Source organism: Cyprinus carpio, chromosome B4, assembly GCF_018340385.1.
Source record: "Cyprinus carpio isolate SPL01 chromosome B4, ASM1834038v1, whole genome shotgun sequence".
NCBI lineage: Eukaryota > Metazoa > Chordata > Actinopteri > Cypriniformes > Cyprinidae > Cyprinus > Cyprinus carpio.
The window spans coordinates 419624-444207 of NC_056600.1; the positions used below are offsets into that span (position 1 = coordinate 419624).

Genomic DNA, 24584 nt, shown 5'->3' on the forward strand with positions numbered 1-24584 from the left:
TTTCAGTGTACAATACAATATTATACAGGGTTATATTTTTATGTATTTTGACCCATTCCTGTAAGGTGGGGCTGGGTAGACGGGGACTATCTGTGTTTTTACACTGGGTACTGGTACAACGCAGTTAAATCACTGATTACTCTCTTGGCTAATCCAACTCTTTACCAGCACACAGAAGCCCCTGGTGATCATCAACAAGTGAGAACAGTCATAAGCTCTGGGTAGTGGAAAATACTGAGACACAGTGAATCTTGAGATTCATTTCCTCTGCACTGAATCTCTTGTGTCCACATTTGAGTGTCTCCTTTGTCAAAAACCAGCTGCCCTTGGAAGCACCTGCACAGGAGCCCTACAGTCCAGCCTTAAGCACACAACCTCTGCATCCTGGGCTGGTCAAAGACAGCATCACACACTGACATCCACGCCTGATCATGAAGTATCTCTAACCTCCCAGGAGCAGCTGCAGAACCTCCAACCAGTCTTGGATAACCTTAAGAAGTGAGTGAAATAAATTACAGGAAAAACTCCATTTATCTAAAATAAAACAAAAGCTATAACATTGGTAATAAGATTTAAAAAAAAAATATTATATTATACAATGCTTACAGAACATTATTTGGCGCGTACATTCAGATAATAAACAAATTATGATATAATTATCTATATATATATATATATATATATATATATATATATATATATATATATATATATATATATATATGTATATATATATTTATTTATATATTTATATATATATATATATATATATTTATTTATATATATATATATATATATATATATATATATATAGGCATAGGTATATATATATATATATTATGCTGGCAGGTGCAAACGAGTGACATACAGTGGGAGAGGCTCTATTAACAGAACAAATATAGGATTAAAAGGAAATAAAAGTGTCCAAAGGGGGAAGAGCGTCCAAAATAAACAGGAATCTGGTGTTTTCTGCTGCCACCATGGTATGTGTGACGGGCAGGTAGTAACTATGAAGAAAGGGTCCAGGTAAGGGGCGGAGTCCAGCAGCTTAGACGCGCTCCAGCCCCTCTCTTCTTCAGTCTGGGGGCCTCGAGGAGCTGACCGCTTCTTCCAGCAACTGCATCTCATCTGCCAAGCCGCGGCGCTTGAGGGACTATAGATGGCTCCGCATCCTGGTCTTTGATGGTCGTGTAACGAGTGTGGTTCTCGTCCAGATAATAATTAGGGGGGAGGCAGCCGACTCATCACAATATATATTATATTATATTTTTTGCATGTTTGTCACACTTTAATGTTTCAGATATCATCAAACAAATTTAAATATTAATCAAAGATAACACAAGTAAACACAACATGCAGTTTTTAAATGAAGGTTTTTATTATTAAGGAAAAACAAATCCAAAACAAGCACATGGCCCTGTGCGGAAGTAGCGTTTGGCCCCCCTGCTAAAAACTGCCAGGTTTATCACACCTGGAGTTAAATTTCCCCTCCAGCCACCTAAGCCTGATTACTGCCACACCTGTTCGTGAATCAAAAAATCTCCTTAAACAGGGACCTGCCTGACAAAGTGCGAAGGTGACCAAAAGATCCTCAAAAGCTAAACATCATGCCAAGATCCAAAGAAATTAAGGTAATTGGAATCTGGGAAGGAACTTGAGTCCTGAAAAGGTTATAAAGCCATTTCTAAAGCTTTGGGACTCCAGCGAACCACAGTGAGAGTCATTATTCATCAATGGCAAAAACATGGAACAGTGGAGAACCTACAGGCCTACCAACCGGGCCGGCCGACCAAAAATTACCCCAAGAGTACAGCGACGACTCATCCAAGAGGTCACAAAAACCCCACAACAACATCCAAAGAACGCGGGCCTCACTTGCCCTCAGTTAAGGTGAGCTATAAACTTAAATGATAAATGATCACTAAAACTATAAGTATAAATAATGAATGTGTTCTAAGATGACATTTATCGATAAACCATGACTCCCACCAGAAGAAAGAGACTGGGCAAAAATGGTTTGCATGGCAGAGTTCCAAGATGAAAACTGCTGCTGAGCAAAAAGAACATAAAGGATTGTCTCTCAATTTTGCCAGAAAACACCTTGATGCTCCCAAGACTATTTTGGGAAAATACCCTCCTTGGACTGACGAGACAAAAGTTGAACTTTTTGGAAGGTGTGTGTCCCATTACATAGTAAAAGTACCGCATTTGGGAAAAAGAACATCATACCAACAGTTAAATATGATGGTGGTAGTGTTTATGGTCTGGGGCTGTTTTACTGCTTCAGGACCTGGAAGACTTGCTGTGATTAAATGGAACCATGAATTCTGCTGTTTACCAAAAAATCCTGAAGGAGAATGTCTGGCCATCTGTTCGTGACCCTCAAACTGAAGCGAACTCTTGGGTTCTGCAGGCAGGACAGTGATCCAAAACACACCAGCAAGTCCACCTCTGCATGGCTGAAGAAAAACAAAATGAAGACTTTTTGGAGTGGCCTAGTCAAAGTCCTGACCTGAATCCTATTGAGATGCTGTGGCCATGACCTTAAAAAGGTGGGTGCATGCTCGAAAACCCTCCAATGTGGCTGAATTACAACAATTCTGCATAGATGAGTGGATCAGAATTCCTCCACAGTGCTGTAACAGACTTATTGCAAGTTGTCACAAACACTTGATTGCAGTTGTTGCTGCTAGGGTTGTCAAACCAGTGATTAGGTTTAGGGGGCAAACACTTTTTCACACAGGGCCATGTAGTTTTGGATTTTGTTTTCCCTTAATAATAAAAAACCTTCATTTAAAAACTGCATGTTGTCTTCACTTGTGTCAGTTTTGTTACTAATATTACTTTGTTTGATCTTAAACAAAGGGTGACAAACATGCAAGAAAGAATAAATCCGGACACCACAAGGCGCGAACACTAACGTTTTCCACACCACTATAATATATAACAACACACATTATTATTATTATTGTATATTATTATTATGTTATTCTTTTAATGTACAGACTTATCTACGATGAACAGTTAGGCCTATAAATTGTTTATTACGGAAAGAAAAAAACTGCAAGTTCATATCATGATTGTCTGCTTTCGAACGACAAGGGAGTTAGAATACACATGTATTTTATGCCAGAAAACAAAAAGTTGTTTACTGGTCCTAGGGGCTGGTAACGAAAAGATCTTGGTGAGGCAGAACTAAAATATGTGGTGTAGTTGGATCTTTGTGCAGGAGTATATTAGTCTGGAATCATCAAACTGCATGTTTACCCACACTAAGGGTATTGCAATGTAAAAAGAAATGAGGCTTTTTGTTTAGCATGGTTCATGTCAGGACCTCTTCAAGTATTAAGTAGGCAGTTTTTTTGTTTTAAGAAAATAGGCAATGACCGGCACTATGAGAGTAGTCAATCTATTAATTCCACAACTTCTGAGATTCTCTTTGTGTGTTAAAAAGAAACATCAGTACATACAATTTGGGACAAAATTTTAAGGAATGTAGATCATTAGTGCTCCAGGTGCCGTTTTTTATATTTAGCCAGACACTGACTTTGGAGCAACCCACCTGAACAGTAATGGGGGCGCCACGCAGCTTCTATCTTGATTACAATCATAGAAAGGTGACTTCTATTGATCTACAGTTCTTCAGTGTAGATTCTGATCAGAACCGTACAAAATGCCATTTTTGCATCCAGACTGCGTCCTGATCCTGGTCCAAAAGGAGCATACACTCAGAGCAGTCTTACAGGTTTTCGCCACAGTCCAGCTCTCTACACCCACTGCAGCATCAGCCATATCCCAACCAAGATCACACACCTGTTCCCCACTGAAACTCTGTGAAGAACCTCCACTCTAACCAGCACAGCGATTGTGACCACCAACCAACCTCACTTTCATACTGTCTATATATTGAAAACATGAAGAATAAATTATTGAACACAGAGAAATAGAATGGGTGAGGGAAGAATCACACAAAGAGAGGAAGAAACACATACAGAGTGTCATTAGTTGTTGAACATTTTAGTGAACTATAAATCTGCTATAACCTGCACAGACTAGTTCAACACTTTTGTCATGAGAGCAGTTGTTTTTGTGTGATGGTGATGTTGGACAAAGGTGAATCTGAGATTCATTTCCTCTGCACTGAATCTCTTGTGTCCACATCTGAGTGTCTCCTTTGTCAAAAGCAGCTGCTCCCAGCACCTGTACAGGAGCCCCACAGTCCAGCTCTCTACACACAACCTCCTGCATCCTGCTGGTCAAAGGCAGCCTCACACACGTGACACCACGTCTGATCATGAAGTATCTCTAACCTCCCAGAGCAGTGTTTTTTAGAACCTCCAACCAGTCTGACTTCTTTATAAAAAAAAAAGAAAGAAAAAGAAAGCAAGGGAAAAAACACACTGAGAACGGAATGACATGAAAACATACATTACGTTTTTCTTTTTAATAAATTAAGTTTTAGGTTACCTGAACAGATGACTCCAGCACTCTTACCATGACACACACCATTAAAATCACATGTGGTTGATCCACACTTTTTCAGTGTGGACTCAGATCCAGTACACACTGCATTATTCATCCAGACTGGTCCAGATCTGGGTCCAACTTCAACATCAGTCATAGCATCTACAGGTTCTCCGCCACAGTTTAACTCTCTACACACCACTGCAGCATCAAGCCAATCCCCCAGCCAAAACCACACACGGTTCCCCACTGACCTCTATGAAGAATCTCCACTCTACCAGCACAGCGACTGTGACCCCCAACCACCTCTCACATTTACTAGGTCTGGCAGATGCATGTGTGGAAAATAAAAATTCAGGGAAACTCATCAAAATTAAATACATATTTGCTTTTGAATTGTCAACACATACCAGTACACAGTAGTCCAACACTGTTTTTATTTGAACAGTTGTATTTTGGTGTAAATCTGAATGATGTTGGACACATATGAATCTGAGATTCATTTCCTCTGCACTGAATCTCTTGTGTCCACATCTGAGCGTCTCCTTTGTCAAAAGCAGCTGCTCCCAGCACCTGTACAGGAGCCCCACAGTCCAGCTCTCCTACACACAAACCTCTGCATCCTGCTGGTCAAAGGCAGTGTCACACACTGACATCCACGTCTGATCATGAAGTATCTCTAACCTCCCAGAGCAACGAGAACCTCCAACCAGTCTGACTTCTGAGAAAACACAGAATAATGCCTCAAAAAACCCAGTTTGTTCATCCCAATTGAGCATGACCTTTTTATCACTGAAGTAAAAAACTTAAGGGGACTTGCTCCATAAACAAGCAGGAGCTAAAGATGGCTACAGTACAGGCCTTGCAGACATCAAAGATATGCAACAAAGTACAGTATGTGACTGCTTTAATTTACATATTACTGTGTCCCAAACAAACATTATGGTGCCCTGAACTAGGAAGACTATGAAAAAAAATTCTACAAATTTCTACAAGTTGGAACATATGAAAATACCTGACTGATTAGAAATCTAAAACTGTGCAGCACAGGGGAAAATGAAGGGGAAAAAATTATTTGGCCCAAATAGAGGCACCATACCCACTGAAACCGGAGGCATGTGCCCCCTCAGATTTTTGAGCCAAGTAGATTTTGAACGCAGCTTCCAAAAAAAAAAAAAAAAAAAAAAAAACGAAGATTTTTTTTTATATTTGATACAATCACAACGGTGTGATTAGATCGTTCAGTGCGTCACATAACCAGCTGCTAAATTCAAATCTGCATTCGCTGGTTGGCTCTGAGCCAGAGATAGACTCATTTTTACAGCACCGTGCATTATAATCAATCACACTCGATTCTGTTGAGCTTATGTATGCAGTCACCAATCAGAGGCATTCAGATGAGTCATCGCTGAAACACTGGTCAGTGGATGTGCTCGCTGACTGAATTTTGCTCTCTGGCAATTCTCTAATCAGAAACAACAAAGTGCAGATGTGCGTACAAATGTAAACGATTCATTTCACAAGTGTTAACAGCTTCAGTGCTTGAACTCTGGCTAGATTGAAGTCAGTGAAAATGTTCTTTACTCTCTTTCTGTACAATGAAAGTGTTATAATTAGTAACTTACAATGTTTTTCATTAAATTCACATTAAATACAAAATCCGTCGTATTTAAAATATTTTATGACATGACACCCTTATCTGGTACTAACATGATAAAGGTGCAAAATGCATTTACTTACACATATTTGAAAATTGAGATATTTCAATGATTAAGTTACACGTTTGGGAATATTTTGATCAAAAAGGATAAAATAAATAAAACATAAGCCTATATAAGTTATGCAGTACAATTGTGGCTGCTGTGTGTCACATGACAAGCATGAAGAGACAAAACTTACAGTATATTAATGCTTGAAAAAAACACAAAACAAAAACAAAAAATAAATTAAAATGTTCCAGACACTCTCCAAACAGCAATATGTATACATTAACATGCATAAAATAAAATCATAACAAAAATAACAATATAAAAAAAAGATCCTTATATAACAATCTAATAGAATATTAATAGATAGAATACATAAGATGCCAAAGGATATAAATTTTTAACTATGAATGAGCATCATAATGGTGAATAAATGTTACGGTATTGCTATAAGATATTAAATTTACTGTCTACTGCATTTAAAATAAATAAATAAATAAATCATCAATGATGCTTTAACCGACAAATTGCTACTAAAAAATGTCCATGATGGTTAAACCCGACAATGGCTTTTTTATATTTTACAGTCTTCCTTAGGGGTCCAACGCCATCCAAGTGTTCCTACAACCTTCCTTGACATTTTTTTATGTTTTTAATGAATGTTGTATTTAAAAAAAACATTCTTATTTTTTTTCACTTGGCTTTAACAAGAGCCATCTTTATGCCTGGAGCCAGGTGTAATCTGAAATCTGTTGTGCGCCACACCCAACAAGATAGATAAATCATAAGAACCAAAACAAACAAACAAAGAAAAACAAACAAAAAAACATATAACTGCACATAAATGCATCCTAGCAGCAATAAGAGACTTAAAACAAAATAAGACAATAAAAACATGTAAAAATCATAATGGTTCCAAACTTTTTTTTTTTTAAATATAAATGCTTTAACATTAACATTAGCTCCACTTTCACAACAATCACATTTCACCACAGCTTAAGCCTATCATGCTGGGGAGAGGGAGGAAGAATACTGAGGGAGGTACTCTAAAAAAAACTCTCAAAGCTCATTCCAAACTTTCTTGAACCGTGTGAAAATGATCAAATACTGCTGTTACTGGAAGAGAGCAGTCATGCGTTTAATAACTCACACTTCAGTTCCATGCAACCCCTTGGTAAAAGCATTGAGGGCTAGGCTAAAATTCTTAAGGCCTCAAGTCATGTCACTTTCAGAACAAATGCTGCTCAAAAAGTGGGCAGTCCAACACACTGGTGCATTCACTCTTAGCTCGGGGTACCCAGTGATTGTCAAATAATCATGACCTCATTCCAAGTAATATAGTTAAATAAACAGAATAATCAGTAAATCAACTAAATATTCATTAACATTTTTTTTGTTTATAAAACTATGAAGCTTATAATATGACAAAACTATTTGAATTTGAATTGTGTACAGTAGGTTACAGTTCTGTGTCCAATTATAAATTTTAACAAAAATGAATTTGCGTGGCATTTAATATAGGTCTGAATTTGATTATTTTAATTTGAATAAAACATTTTTCTCATTTTTTCCAGGCGCGTCTTGTTTGTTTGTTTGTTTGTTTGTTTGTGTGTGTTTTTAATAGACATGTATTTTAAAACATTTTTCTCATTTTTTCCAGGCGCGTCTGTTTTCAAACCGTTTTTCCTCAATTTTTTCAGGCGTCTTCCGCTCGTCGGATAAGCATGCCGAGATTTGTCAAAATTAGAGGTGAAATATCCACCAACCAATCAGTTTCATCCTTTCCCGGAACAACATTGAAAGCTCAGCCAAGATGAAGGAACCAGGGGGCAGGGTTTCATATTTTATTGAAGCATCCCTGGGCGCCGCCATTGGCTATGAGGACCCACCTCCCTATTGCTTATTCCAGTGACTCCCATTCATTTTAGCGTCACTGACTAATGAATAACTTTTACATCTAAGAGCGTTTAAGACCATTTGTCCATTTCATTATTTCTAAAAACGAAAATGTATATAAGGCTCCATTACTTGCCTTGTGTCTTGCGTTTGTGCCCGTGACTTGTTGTCTACGTGGTGGCCAGGGGTGGCACCGGCCCCCCCTGAAATTTGTTTTTTTTAGACTTGTTTTTAGTACATTTCTAACTGCATCTGGCAGTGGCGGATCCTGGCATGTGTAGCTGCCTAGTGTCGCTTTCTTCTCCTCTTACTTAATACTTAATTTTAGGCGGTTTCTATAGCGTGATATTTGACAGATATCGAGAGCGCATAATGTTACGTGATCCATGTAATGCGCGAGCACGAATCTCCACTCGCAAATGGATTTCCTTCACTCACACAAAACTGGATGTGTGCTTTTAAATATACATTGTTCTTTTATGAATTGGCTCTGCTTTTGCTCAGAGATTACGTGTAATGCTCAAACGTTCTTGCATCACTGAAGACTAGAAGCGCCTTTTTTCTAATTCAGATGAGGAGTAGGCTTATCTCATTAAATGGAAGCAAGCTGATTACAGTCAGCCTTCTTTAGTTATTTTATTCATAGCCCACTTATTTTAGTTAGGTGCTTAACTTATAAATATGCATTTATTCAATTGTTTTATTAAGTGCACTTAATATTTTATTGTTTTTGTATACAGTTACGCAGCAAAAGGCATTATTATGGGTTCAGGAAATGATGCTGGGGTTGGCCTAAAATTGGTGGGGTTGCTCTAGTATTATGCCCATTCACGTGATCCTAATACTTTGGTATCTATTGTGTCAATCTTTCACTACTTGAGTAGATCCACCTTAAATATGCAGATGTCATTCCCGAGCTTTACCCAGCGTGTGTGTGTGGCTGAAAAGACAAGTTCTACATTTAAATGGATCCCCTTAGACTAAGAAACTACTCAGCTACCACTAAAAGCTGTCACTCTTTGTTTAGTGATATAATATACCGTGTATTTTAGCATGCATGCGTTGCGCATGAATCATTTGCATTGGTTGGGTGAGGGGTCAGGGGCCATGGGGGTCCATGAAATGGCGGGACCAAGAAAGGTATTCAACTTATCACAAGATTTATGTGGCATGAATTAGTTTCTAATTGGCGCGGCGATTTGGGACTTGCAGTTGTCGGACGGGTTTGCAACAAAATGACAATTTAAACGTCATCAACGGCATGAGTTTGAGTCTGCGCAGTGCAGCTCGTTGGGTGAGTGTGTGTACCGGCTTCATCATTGTCTCCGTTAGATCAAAGCGAGTTCGCTGTCCATTTAACAAAAACTGTCTATGGTTTAGATCGCGGGTTGGCTAATGTCCCATTCTTTTACTGTCTATGGTTTAGATCAGGCAAGGGTTCGCTGTGTCCCATTCTTTTACTGTCTATGGAGGAACAACTATGATTATATAGAGATTTTAAATAAGTTTAGTATGGAATACTACCGTAATTTAGTGCTAGATCCGTTTGGCCTTTTGCTGGAGCTTCCGTCTTCGCGTGAGCCTGGGTCACTGGTTTAACTTAGCAACGTGGCGGAACCTCCGGGCTCAGGTGCTTGAAGCGGCTTTGGGAAAAAAAGCTGATAGCTGACTGGCCCCATATCTCTGTGATGTTATTTTTGGGATGGATCGGTCATTCCGATTTGGGTTCATTTAAACTTTCTATTTTAAATAATCATCATGTTTCCAACCTGCCGCCATGAGCTCAGTGAAAATTTCCACTGGTTATTTAATAATCTGCCCGGTAATAGGTTAAAGGGATAAAAGATTAAAGAGATGTATCTCGCCGCGGCGCATGCCGCGAAGAGCCCCTTTAAGTGGAAGTTTTGTAGGCGCGGCTTGCGCACACCGCCCTAATTTCCTACTATTCACCCAATTTGAATAGAAGTTTTAATAAACGAGTTTTGTCCCTACCTCAGGTAGGAGAATACCTGTGATGGTTCCAGGGTCAGGTTCAGGTTGGAGTTATAGATTGCTGTCGGATAACAGGTCGAGTGTTTTGTCGAATTACTGCGGGTACGCGGATTTATTAGAAGCATGACTCGAGGGACTCTGCCCACGACTTCCTATGTTGAGAGAACAACATTTTTTCCCGGGGACACAAGTTTACAAGACGGGGGTGGGATGAACAAAAAGTTTTATTCCATCTCCTGATATCCCAGGTTATTGATCACAAGTCAAGCAGCAGGTTGTTTTACGCATTAAACTCTTGGGCCACGAAAAAAAAAAAAATTGCTGTTCCTTCAACATAGGAAGTCGTGGCAGAGTCCTGCATCGGTCCTGCTTCTTAATAAAAACCCGCACCCGCAGTAATTGACAAACACTCGACCCTTTGTCCGATTGCTAAATAATTCCTGTACCTGATCCCGAACCATCAACCGTATTCTCCTACACGGGGTAGACAAAAAGTCTGTTTATTAAACTTTTAGTATTTTTATTTATTCGGTTTCGCTGTCGGTGCGCAAACGGTGCTCACAAACTTCCACTTCCACAGCAGGCGCCGTCGGATTTAAATATCATGTTTTAATTATCTTTTTATCGCATTTAGATTTTATTATGGCAGATAATTAACAACTAATGGAAACATTTCAACTGAGCGCATCTTCGGTGTGTGTGAATCCATGATGATCGTTTTCAAAATTTAGCCTAATGGAATTCTCATGGGATGATCCACCAAAAATATTTGTACTGTGATTTAAATAATGCGCCAACTATTTTACCTAGGTGAGCCCTATAGCGATGACGAAGCTTTTAACACTAAGTGCAAATAGCTATAGTTCTATTTACACTCAAAATAGCTTTGGATGTTCCTGCTATTAATACTAGGCTACTTATTGAAAATAGTATGCAATAATAACTTCTGAGGGTAAAGTTTCATTTTAATCCTGCCCTACCCATTGCTTTATTTTCAACTTTTTGACCACCCCACCCATTTCCTCAAGTCTCTACCCCTACACCTACCCTACTACCCAATGCTTTATTTTTCAACTTTTTGATTATGTCCTTCATTGTCATTGAAAATAGTGGCTTTTTTCTGCCTGAGATCACACGTTGGTGTACGGAGTTAGTGTAACTACCTCTAGCCCTATTTGCCCTCAGTGTAAAGAACACTCCGTATTATGAACACGCCAGGTAAAAATACAACTAGGCTACGTGGGAAAATGTCATTGTTAACTGTGTCTGCTATGAAACGATGATAGTCTAGTCTCCATGACATGATAAATACAACTAACACACATACGGAATTTACGGTATATTGATCGTTTTTAGTAAAATCAATGTGACCTTGTTGTTTGTAACTATATGGCAATGTCTGGCCCGAGAGCGCACAAAACACTTCCACTATGAGAGAAAGCGGCAGCCGCGCGTGATTCCTGGATGTCATCATCTTGACAAAATGATCGTGTGGGATGGTAAGTAAAATGACATAGCATGAGTTAATATGACGTTCCCTAAAATAAAATATCGTGGCCACGACGTATTATCATGTTCTTAATGAGTTAATATGCTGTGACCAATGACAAAACTAGCCTGTAAACCAACATGTCCGCTCTGGTCACCGTAAAATGCTTCTGCTCAACTTTTTCGAGATCTACTCTTCCTGTGGATACTTCATTATTGAATTTTGAATATTGAATTTGATGTTCCGAATTTCTTTTTCTTCATCTTGAAAACTTGAAGCTGTATTTAAAAAAAAAAGAAAACTGGATATTTGCAGTCTAACAATTCAGAACAAAAAAAACTGCTGTTTGAAAATACATGTCTAGGCCTATACATCTTAAAAAAAGTGTTAAAATTCAAATGTTCAATATCTCAAGTTAAAAACAATCAAATTCAGAAGAAAGCACATAAAACGTTTTGTTAATGATTACCGTCAATAATTTAAATTTACATTAATACCCAAATTCAAATAGTTTTGTCGTATTATAAGCTTCATATAAAAAACACTAATAAGCCAACACTGAAAGTAATAGAGTAAAAGTACATTTTTGTGATTACAAATCGAGTAAAAGAGTATACCCACAGTAAAACTACTGAAAGTGCTTTTTTCCCCAAAAAGTTACTCAAGTAAATGTAATTAAATAAAAAAAATGTAACTTGTTACTACGCGACCTCTCTGCATGTATCTGAAGTAGAATTTTGAAAAATTAGACAAAAGGATTAATGAACACATTGGTTTAATTAAAGAGGAACATATTTTCGTGATGACCGTGGTTTGGACTGTTTAACCGAGCAGAGATGACTCCGGCATCTTAGTATGATTTACAGGTAATCTTTACCCCATCCCTCTGACATACATTCCTATCAAGTGGATTCCTGAACCAAAAATGACTGGACTCATCCAAATTGGTCCTGATTCCTTGTCCAAAATATGCACCATGTAGAAAATCTACAGTTCTCCACAGTCCAGCTCTCACACACCACTGCAGCATCAAGGAAAGTATTGTTGTTTATATTGTTATTGTGTGTTTAATTTATAAGGCTACATGAATAACAACTGAATGTATTTTTAAGTGTCAGTTTTCCAATAAAGGGTGTCCCAGTTTGACAGTAAGCGCCTTGAAAAATGGTTTTGGAGGTCATTGTGGCATTTTGAGGAAGGAGTCATCCATCCTATGTTTAATGTTTTGCTTTTCTTTTTTGTTGTCTATAGTATAGTAGGAGACTCCCTGGCTATTTAGGAGAATGGTATCAAAATGAGCAGCTAAGACATTTGGATCATAATAAAAAAGTATGCAGAATATAAATTATCAGAAAGTGTCCCACTTTACCAGTATTCACCCTATTATCACGTTTCCACGAGTTAATATGCTGTGACCATGACAAAACTAGCCTGTGAACCGAACCAGTGTTAATTTCGTTAACGAAGACGAGGACGAAAAATATTCGTTAACGAACATTTTTTCTGTGACGAAGACGAGACGTTGACGAGCTAAAAATAATACCTGATGACGAAATTATGACGAAATTTATGCCGCGTTTTCGTTAACTAGACGAGACTGGACTATAATGTTATTTGAGGACTACCAGACATTCAAAATGCATCCTATAGGTTTTTGTCTTTCAAAATGTGCGTCCCTGTCATTGGATTGCGATCGGATAAGGGGCGTTTGAATATCTAGTCAGTATAGCAGCCGCAGTGGATGGATAGACTACAAAAACGCGAACTAGCGATCTGAAACAAAGGCCTCAGCACCCGAAGGGGTATGGATAAGGTAACCAGACGTCCCGTTTTTCCCGGGAGTCACAATTCGTTGTCGATTAACTTAAAGTTAGTAAAGGCGGATAGGCGAAATCACGCTGATAGAAGTGTTCTCTCTGTCGCGCGCGCGCACGCTCCATTTCCTCAGTTCTCATATACAGCGCGCGATCAGTTCTCAGCGCTCAGATACACACACAGCAGTCCAAATGTTTATCGTGTAGAGTATCTCACGTAAATACAATAGGTTATGGTTGTGCGATTCTTGTACAAATTCACTTCTCAACAGTCCTCTTCTGCTTTCGTCCGAATTCTTCGGCCAAAACGGATGCCAGCTTCTTTGCACACTGCTGACGACTTGGGTCCCTTCCATACCTTGTACTTTCCCGCACCAGTCTGCGGGTAAAAAGAATGATCACACCTCTCTCGAACGACCGGTCTCCTTTCTTCTCCCACCCGATGCACGACATCCACAGCCGCCTCCATAGTAAGAAGCAAACTCATGCTTTATCTTGCCCAGAAGTTGAATCATCATCTCGTCTCTTATGCGCTCCCGTTTGAGTTCTCCTTGGACCTTTTATGCGAAGACACCATCTCCTCTTGTATCTTTTCCTCTTCAGCACACACGAATTTTCAGATCATTATTGACTTCGGATAGATTTTTCAATTTGTTTCTCCATCATTTTAATTTGTCTTTGCATTCTCGTAAACTCCTGCACGCATTTATTTGGACGGACTTAGCAACGCTTGCAATCATCGCACTGTGCTGCTTCATCTGCGTGCTTAATTCTTCGTGCTGTAAATCTACCTTAGTTCCAGGGCTTTAATTGCATCCAAAATAGCCGAATTGGGCACCCTCGTTTTCCTCACACTCTCTTGGTTTTTTAGCCTTTTTTTCTTTTTGTGGGTTTACCTCGGTGTGGGTGGATCAGAATCAGTTTCCTCTCTCCCTTTTGCTCGAACCTATTGCTATTTCCATTTTCGTAACAATGATCTTCCATATCGGCACCACAACTTCGGGTATGTGTATTATTAGCAAGGTGGAGGTGGAAAAAAACTTATCAAGCTAAACTAACTTGGGAAATTTTGTGAGAGCACACGAAACAACTTGACTACTCAACCCGCATATCTTTGCAGCCTCCTCAGACTCCAGCAATCTCTATAGACACTGCCAGGTAAAAATACAACTAGACTAAGTGTAAAATGTCATTGTTAACGCTGTCTGATATGAAAACTGCACTAGTTATTAGTCCCATGAAATTATAAACAGCAAATAACACACATACTGAATTTACAGTGTGTTTTGTTTATTTTTAGTAAAATCAATGTGACCTTGTTGTTTGTAACTATATGGCAATGTCTGGCCCGAGAGCGCACAAAACACTTCCACTATGAGAGAAAGCGGCAGCCGCGCTGGCGATTTCCTGGATGTCATCATCTCAACAAAATGATCGTGTGTGGCCACCACTAGTTAATATGACGTTCCCTTAAAAATAAAGCATATTAACCATGAGGTAATATGCTGTGACCACGACAAACAAAACTAGCCTGTAAACCGAACATATCCGCTCTGGTCACCATAAATGCTCTGAATTCGACTTTTCGGAGATCTACTCTTCCCTGTGGATAACCTCTGACCCTACTTTCTGTTACGATACTTGACTTCCTGCGTATTGAATTTGGAATATTGAATTGGATGTTCCGAATTTCTTCTTCAGTCTTGAAAACTTGAAAGCCGTATTTAAAAAAAAAAGAAAAAACCTGGATATTTGGAGGCTAACAATTCAGAACAAAAAAAAATCTGCGGTTTGGAAAAATACATGTCTACGGCCTAACCATGATTTAAAAAAGGTGTTAAAATTCAAATGTTCAATATCAGTAAAAAACAATCAAATTTCAGTAAACAAAATGCCACATAAATTCAGTTTTGTTAAATGAACACTTGTCCATAATTCAAATTTACACAATTCAAATTAAAATAGTTTTGTCATATTATACGCTTCATAAAAAAACACTTATAATAATCCACCCTGCTGAAAGTAAATAGAATAATAGTACCTTTTTGTGATTGCAAATTGGAGTAAAAAGATATTACCACAGTTAAACTATTGAAAAGTGTTTTTTTCCCCCAAAAAGTTACTCAGTAACTGTTATTTAAAAGGTACTCAAGTTTACTATGCTCCTCGGAGGTATCTGAAGTCTATAATTTAAAAATTAGACAAAAGAGATTTAATGAAACACATTGTTGTTTATAAAGAGGAACATATTTTCGAATGATGACAGGGTGGTTGGGAATGTTTACCTGAGCAGATGACACTCCGCATCTTTAGTATGATTCCCGGAATCTTTACCCATCCCCCTGACATAAAGTCCCTTGAAGGTGGATTCTGAACCAAAACCAATCTATGGTGACCTCTCCCAGATTGGTCTGCTCCTTGTCCAAAATAAGCAACATGCAGAAAATCTAAAGGTTCTCCAAGTCAGCTCCTACACACCACTGCAGCATCAGCAAATCCCAGTCATCTGACACAATGTTCCCCACTGACCTATATGAGAGAACCTCCACTCTACCAGCACGCGCCTGTGACCACAACCAACCTCACATTTCACATGTCTGTATAATGACACAGAACATGAGAGAGCGATAGAGGAGCATATTGTGGACTTAAAATTCGATTATATTGTAATCTAAACACCACTAATCAAAATAATTTTACAATTTACAAAGCAATTTACAAACACAAATATTTATGTGAAAAGTAGTAACTGCTTAATGTCTGAAAGTAGGACTGTGATGATCTACTTTTTTAATGGGGTAATTAACAGCTGTGAGGAGTATTACAACTGAAGACAGTATTAAAACTTCCCGAGTGTCAGGCATGCTTCACATATTCATTTCAAGCATGATTAAGGCAACAACAAGAAGTAACAAGTTTTCTCCACATTGCATGATACAGAAAGTTAAGGAAAATCCATCTCAGGTCCCTTAATGAAGTAGACTAAAGAGGTCCCATAAATCCTCTGTCCAATCACATTCGACACTAATTCCTTAATTAGAAAACAAAACAAGAAGGCAATCACTACAATCAACCCAATTCAAGTGAACAAATCAAGAGAACACTGTCTGATGTTGTCCATATATCTCAAACAATGTCCGTAGCATGAATGAACAACCTCCTCCCCACCAAACAATTACGACGCCTCAATGAGGGGATGCAATCCCACACATCACACAGATTGCTCGAATCTCGACCCAGATATCGATATAAGACATACAGGAGACATTGGAAAACTCTTCTCGTTTCTTTACCCCAGACACTACCAAGCCACACAACACCTGCACGGCACAGAACGAAACAAGAAAAAGCACTGATCACTAACTGCCAAATGTCCTAACCATGAATCTATTATAGATACCAAATGTTAAGTATTGCACATTCAAAGGGTTTCACATCTGCTGTGCTTAGTCCCGAGTTCCTTTCTTTCTCTTGGCGTGTTACCCGCTCTGTGCGGGCCTCACAAGCAGCTATGCTGCAGTCTCAAATCCCAAGAGAATATTTTTCCCTGTTATACAGTTCGCGACTCGTCCCACAGCCACCCCCCTGAAATGGCTCTGTTCTTTAAACAAACGCAGCACCCGACATCTCTTTGTTGTCTTGTAGTCTGGTGCGGGTTCTCATAAACAACCGCACCCGTATGTGCCTCCGCAAATGAAAAGTTGTATAGCGCTGTGTGTTCATGTTCTCGAGCAGAAACTACTATTGTGTGGCTTCCAAAACGAGGACAGAGAGTAAGACGCTAGTTGTTGTACACCCTGTGAAAGAGATACTACTATTGTTTGGCATTCTGTACGATTCAGGTAGTCTATCTACTATAGAATGCCTGGGCGAAGATCTGTGCTGGATCTCTGAAGCTACTTATACATCAACTAAGTGCACTGAGGATTACACTGACATCAAAATTATCCAGCCCCCTAAAGACTACGTCCCTTGCGGCAGTGGCAAAATCCAGGGCACTGGCATTCGTTGAATTCGTACAACCACAACGACAGCCTCAAGACGCAAGCATCAGTCTGAAACTCCACCCGATGTGTTTAGAGCAATAGTGTGCTGATGCATACTACAAGAAAACGGCTCAATGATATAATAATCCGGCCTACTGCTACTCAATGGCCGCGGTGTCATGCCGTGATTAGGGAAGAACGCAAAACAATGTGATTTTTGCCTTCCAAAGAAGACACGACTCTAATCATAATGTTTCAATCAAATACCTAAACGGTTTTAAATATAGGTGTATCGTTTTTCGGACGGACAAGCCTCACCAATATGTTAAGAGGCATAACATCCGTAACCCTGTGTGAGGCAATTTAGCCAACAAAACACCCGCGTTGATTTTTAATTCAGAATAAACATCAGGGGTGTACAGCAACGCGCAGTCGTGTGGATGTAAAAAAACAAAGCGTTTCAGGACGATGCGGAGCATAGAAAAATAATGTTATAGGTATGTGGCACTTTTCATGTGATGTTCAAACCATAAACCAATAAAACACATTTAATTACCACCAAATACCCAATAATGTTCTTTTTAGACGACCACAAGACATCAGAAAACATTACTCTGTTACCTTAAGGTAAACTCAGCTACCTGAGATACTGCGGGAACGAGTTACTGCGTCTTACTAGGGCCGCATAAGGGCACAAAGATGTTCTCTCCTGAACACGAAAGCCTTTCTTAATTCACGCAGGAAAACTGCATGGCCATTGTTCGTGCAGCTGCCCGTGTATTAAAAAAACTAAACAAGTACCTAGGCAAGCCGGGACGCCACTCGCATGAGCAACTTATGGCGACGCACCAAGCCACACCAAGTCCTGCCACAAGACCGCCAGACATGGGCGGGACGTTCGGCTATATAAGCGGCCTAGCCATGACTAAGCACATCAGTACATACGTTCCCTGTCTTCATAGGGAAGAGCGGGGTGGTTACATTTAATAGACTTGAGTATGTGTTTCCGTTTTTTCATCCAGACATCATTATGAGGGTCTTGCGTCGAGGTCGAGTATGGGAGGGCTCGTTACCATCCACTCCATGGTATGGTCGCGGGACCAAACAAAGATGTATTGCAACTTCCATAAGTAAATCATTGAGCTCCCTAAGTAAGTTAAGCATAATCGAGATGCTAAAGACGGGGTTGTTTGAGCGTTCTGAGGTCACAAACTGGCACTGGAGTTCACGATTCCAAAGTACTCCTGGAGCTTAGAGACCAAGGGGTCGAGTGCTAAAAGAGGAATTGATGCCAAGAGAGCTTGAAGCGAGATATGAGTCAAGGGTCCATGACGTGGATTATGTTAACGCAAAGGGCAGGGTACTTCACGCGGGAAGGAACCTGGGGACCTGTAAAAGGGCCCGGGACTTCCAGTTATGAAACCTTGCAAATGGGGATGGCGCGGCCCCAGCCGGCTGACACCCTAAACAAATATCCGTGCTGGAAACACCACTGGAGCATGGCCAGGATGAGGCAATAACTATAGTCGAGTAGGCCCATACTCCAATGGGGCATTGAAGGCCCCAGGAAGAGGTATGCTGTGAGATGGGTCTACCTATCCTCAGGAATTCTTGCTTTGTGACCGGGAGCCCTTTGGATGCAGCATACAAACGCAGATAGAAGAGCTGTTCCGACAGCATATAGCGGGGCAAGCGGCTCAGTATAGATTCTCACGGGCCTGTCTGAACGGGAAGGCAAAAGGGCACACAAGAGATAGCTCTTCCATCTGCAGAGGGAAAAGGAGAGTACGAGAAATCGTTAATGACCTGGAGTGTATGAAACAGAAAGTGAGAGAGACCTTCGCATAATAACCATGCCTTCGGTTTCAGGATGCCTTTAGGGGTTAGGCCAAAATTACAGGCAGGCGGGATAACATAGAGCGGCTGCAGGTCCCCTATTCGCTTTAGTGATGCTAGTGCTAGGAGCAAAGGCAGTATTCAGCGAGCACGACGAAATGCGGCAGGGGATGGTACGGCATCGAGGTGGGGCCCTTCAGGGACCCTCAAGTACCGTGGGCAGATCCGCATGAAGGGAAACGTACGGTGGGGAACACGGCGGAATTCAGCTTTCAATGGCACCCCATTAGAAATGTGGCTGACCGCGCGGTGTCTACACCACCGGTTGAACCTCGATAGGGGCGTGAGAAGCCGCTATGGCCGCCACATAGACTTTGAGCATGGATGGGGAGTGCCCCTTATCCAACAGCTCTTGCAAAAATGACAACACAACTCTGTCAAATCGGGATAGTCTGGGGGTCTTTGCCATGGTTTAGACATCCCCAGAGCGGAGAAGAAAAAAGACCACTTTAAGGCGATAGACGGCATGCTCGTGGACGGGGCTTTAGCCTCCAAAATTGTGTTCAAACTAACTCGCTCTTGGGAGGCTGTAAGGCTGTACCCTGTTCGAGTGGTAATCAGAGGTGCAGAGCCCATAGGTCGGCGCAGAGAGTACCATATTGTCCCGTTCACTTAAGAAAAAGGAGAATTCCGTCTCAGCGGAACAGGGCCAGTAGCCTCTTATCAACAGCTGAGATAGCTCCTGATAGGCCACAGTTGATTCATCCAAAGAAGGGGCCACCAGAGAACCCTGGTGTGTGTTCTGTTTCCTGTTACTCAAAATCACCTGATTACCTGTGGGACTCAGGGTGATTGTGGGGAAAAGCATAAAAAATGAAGGTTTAGGCCAAATCGTGGGCCACGGTATCCCTTGAATTTTTGATTAATAAACTGGGCAATGAGATTGTCTTCTGAGGCCGAAGAGGTCTACCTCGGCCTTGCCAAAGGATTCTCCCAGAGCTGATTGAACCGTTTGCGGATGGAGCACCCCCTCCGATCCCCTTGAGGGGACATAGCTCCTTGATACCTGTCCAGCTCCTTGGTTCAGTTTTGCCCCAGGTACATGGGCGCTGCTCTCAGCTAGCGCAAGTTGGAGCTGGAGCCCGAGTCTCCAGGAGGTGCTGCTGCGAGAGTGAAGAGACGATTTGAAGAGAGGCCCCCTGGCAATTTATGTAGGACACCATAAACAGATTATCAGATTAGCAAATGGCCAGTCCTTTAGGAGACTGGCAGGAAGAACTGACAGGCTCGACCATACTGCAGGAGCATGTTCCATGGAAGAGTCGTCATGCCGTCGCAATCAGTGTCCCCCCCCCCCCCCCCCCCCAACCCACCTGAGTTTGAGAGGCCTCTGTCGTGTGAGCAACTGTTTCTCTCTGTAAACCCAAATTCCCATGGCCACACCCTGTTCCATCCATCGGAGGAGTAGTTCATCCAGGGGGCCAGGGCTGTTACAACAGGCCTGACTCTACCTGATTGAGCAGCCGTCTGTGACGCCAACGCATGTGATGGGGAACTCGTGGTTTGCAACCCAGTGCTGAAGGGTTGCTGTCATTCATATGAAGAACAGACCCACCTGTACAGCACCAGCGATGCTGCGTTGCCATAAGGGGCCAGCCATCCTCTGATACGCTTTAGAGATAAGCGAGCGGAACTTCGATCTTGAAGGATTTTTGGTCGCCAGCCCTCCTAGGTATAGACAGAGCTCGATCCTGGTCACGACTGTAGCCTCTCATCCTGGCTGAGTCGAAAGCGCATTATATTTGCTGGCGAAAAGGGAAACAACAGTGCTCTTGGTAAAAATTCACCCTAGAGTCCGAGGCACTCCAGTTGTGGCTGAGGAGGAGGGTCTTGGTGTGATTAGTTCTAATTCGTGCCTCATACTTGGCCCCGAAATGAGCCAGTCATCGAGGTCGGTTGAGCGTGCAGGTACCCATCTGTCTCAGAGGGGAAAGAGCCGCATCCATGCACTTCGTAAACCAGGTTGGGACGGGGGGGTTTGGTTAGTTAAACTCGAGTGACTGGCCGCACTTCTGAGTAATGAAAGAGGAAAGTTTGCTCTCGTTTTGAAAATGCTTGGGCACATGAATGACCTGTTGTTTCACAACAAAACACCATTTCCCTCTATGTACCCAGAACTGAACGGGGTGTCAGAGGTCTAAGAGATGCTCCTCTGTGAGGGAGCGGTCTGGGCCGGGTAGGGACAAGATCTGACCCATCCTCTTCCTGTCAAACAGATCAGGATACGTTTGCGTATGCCTAGGTCCAATGCAATCTGGTTCGGGTCGCCTGGAGCCTCGAAAGAGGGGTAGCGCTTTGGCCGAGCGAGAGAGTCCCATGTCTGCTGTGCGTAGCAGGCTGAACGTCGGGGGCGGTCGGTGATGGCTTTGCGGGCTGCGTCGGTGTAGACTTGTGCGAGCACAGCAGCAGAGCTTGAGCCTTTAGACAAGGAAATGTTGCATACCTGTGACATTTTTTGTGCCTCATGAAGGCTAAGCGATCCTTCCTACCCGGCTGGGCCGAAGAGACCCTTGCGAGTACCACAATGCTGGCCATAAGGGGATCTTATACGAGTCTTTGATCTCAGTCAGTATCAGCCACAAGTGGCGCGAGTACCACAATGCTGGCCATCAATCTACAGATCGCCTGGGCGTTGGCCTTGATGGCGCACAGAGCCAGGTCAGTAGCACTCCTCAGATCCCTGAGGGTAGCAGGGTCTAAGCCAGACTCATCCGTGGATGCAAGGATCTTGGCCTGAAAGATCTAGAAGACCGCCATAGAATGAAGCGCCAAAGCCGCCCGTCCAGTTGAAGTGTAAGAGCGTGCAGTGAGAGGGGATGAGGTCCTACAAGGCTTGGACGGATGAGCGGCCTTCGCTTTCCAGCAAATGGCCGTGGGCAGGCAGAGGTGCGCTGCCACTGACTCATCCAGTGGAGGTGGCTTGTTGACTCTTTCTCTTCAGCGCCGTCAATGGAAGTGAGGGGGGAAGAAGAGGCAGTACGGAGGCGGGCGGAGTAGGGGGCACGCCACGATCTGGTGAGCTTGTCGTGGACCTCCTAGAAAGAACGGAGAGGCACTCTGAAAAGGGACCTGGTGACGCCCTGGCAGGAACCACTCATGCAGACGGCTATGTGAGGGTTCCTCTGGCGGAGACCACTCTAAACCCAACTCTCCAACAACTTTGGAGAGGATACGGAGAAGCTCGGCATCCATCCGATCCTTGGTGGTGCTGGGCGGGGACGATGATGAGAGGGTGGGGTCAGACACCGAGCCCAACAGCTCCTCTGCGTCCGATACTGCTATGGACATGCTGTCATCAAGCAGCAACTCCTCACTTCCACAAAATGAGATCACATCGCTCACACCAGCAGAGGGATGCTGATCAGACTGGGAGAAGAGGAGGGGAGAATACTCTCTCTGTGGTGAAAACGAGGTACACGGGATCTGGGCCAATGCAAGCTCACTTGCAGTCGATCGATCGAGCCCTCTGCCCCATTGTTTTTTCCTCACAGGTCCCTGGGAGGAAGAAAATGGGAGGGCGTGTTTCTTTCTGAAAAGAAAGCAACCCATGAGCGGAGAGAGGTGCGAGAGAGGCTCTCGGAGTGAGAACAATTAGTTCCCGTGAGCGCAGCTTCTGCATGAGATTTCCCCAAGCAGGAAATGCACTCCTTGTGGCCATCATCGGCGTGCAGGGGAGACCCGCACAAACCGCAGTAACACCCAGGCATTTGAAACAACGCCTTGCTCTTTTAGAAAGCTCTTTTAGATTCGCCTGATGGCAGCAGGGGAAAGAGGACCGGAACTGCTGTCGCGAAGTGGTGGAGAAGCAGGTCAGCCGTGCTGAGGAGGTCCTATTCCAGCTGCAAGGCATGTCAACAGTGAGCTGCTTCGGATCAGCGTAGGATGAAGAGTCATTGCTGAAGGAGAAGAAATCTGACAATCCTGTTGCGAGCACCCGCTTATATAACCAGACGCCCCACCTATTCTCTCAGGCTTTGGCAGGACTTGGCGGGCTTCGTCGCCATAGGCTCATTTAGATCTGCTGCCTAGCCATTGGTTCATTTTTAATACACTGCATGATAATAGTCTTTTTCCCAGATGCGTCTAGCAAGATGCAGTAAGAGTGTAGTATCGAAATGAAACTGAATTAGTGCTTGCAGTGGTGCTATTCTCATTTGCTTTAAACCCTCAATCGGTCAATATGACCGCAATTAACTTTTCCTTAGTTAAAAAAAAAATAAAAAATGGTTCCCTTGGGCTTGACTTGGTTGTTCTAAAGGTATGTACATTTTTTTTGTTTGTTTTACAAATCTGGTCTTTAGGGTCAATATGACCCCACATTGAAATGAATCTGTCAAAAAAAAAAAAATCAATAAATCTGGCATAAATCTGAATATTTCCCTACAGAAATTAAGGCCTGGTACTAGAGCACAAATGCAATGTGAAAAGACATGCTCACTCACACACACAGGTATCAGCCACAAATGCAGAACAAAGATATTGTAACGGGGTGAGGAATCACACGACAAGAGGACTTCAATAAAGGCTGGGTGAGGGTGAATTTATTGAGAGGTGAAGTGCCGATGTGTCGTGGTGAAGTGCGCTGGTGCTCCGTGATCTGCCTCTGTCTTTCCTCCATGTTTCCAAGTGCTGGGTGTCCGTGTCGAGCTCACGTGCTGGGGCTGGCCGGTCACACACTGCTATCTGGAAGAAAGGTATAAGCGGCATTAGCGTGGAGTCTTATGGAGAGGTGTCTCACCAGTGTGTGTCATGCGGTGGCTGTTGTAGTCGTGCTCTAACGAGCTTCAGCTGTGGCCGGCCAGCCCGTGCAGACCGTGCACAGTTTTCACATCTGTTTCCACTCCGACTCCATGGCGACACTGATGCATGCTCGGGACACACGTCACAATATAAAGGGGTGAGACCTAATGCACGCACATTGTAAATTTCTTTTACATTATAAAGTTAATTATAATTATTATTTTTTTTTATACTTGGTTCATTAAAATCAATAATATGCAACTACAAACTGACTCTAAGTCTTGCCATTTAGGTGAGTCTTGTGTGGCATTTTCTGTCAAATTTCTGTGCCATTTTGTAAAAACAGACAATTCAAAATGCATCAAAAACTACAAAAATTCTACTATTTGAAAGAATATTCATTTTTAATGTCTTTTCTAATGTTTATATATACATACATTCACAAAATACATCACAAAAGTTGTGATAGGAGCAGTTGGACACATCCAGTAAAATGAATGGCTCACTATGGCCCTCTGCTGGTCAAAACAATTTCTTTCTTAAAGGGGTCATATGATGCTGCTAAAAAGAACATTATTTTGTGTGTTTGGTGTAATGAAAT

General features: G+C 42.0%; 1 protein-coding gene across 1 annotated transcript in view; it reads right to left on the reverse strand.

Moving 5' to 3' along the window:
* Nucleotides 1-21380: 21380 nt before the first annotated feature.
* The window catches only part of LOC122137106 (scavenger receptor cysteine-rich type 1 protein M130-like), an 18322-nt gene continuing 15118 nt past the window's right edge, over nt 21381-24584 (reverse strand). Inside the window, 4 exon segments of the mRNA XM_042722591.1 lie at nt 21381-21661; nt 21862-21976; nt 22072-22278; nt 22313-22639. Of these exon segments, the coding sequence (XP_042578525.1) occupies nt 21381-21661; nt 21862-21976; nt 22072-22278; nt 22313-22639 (930 nt within the window).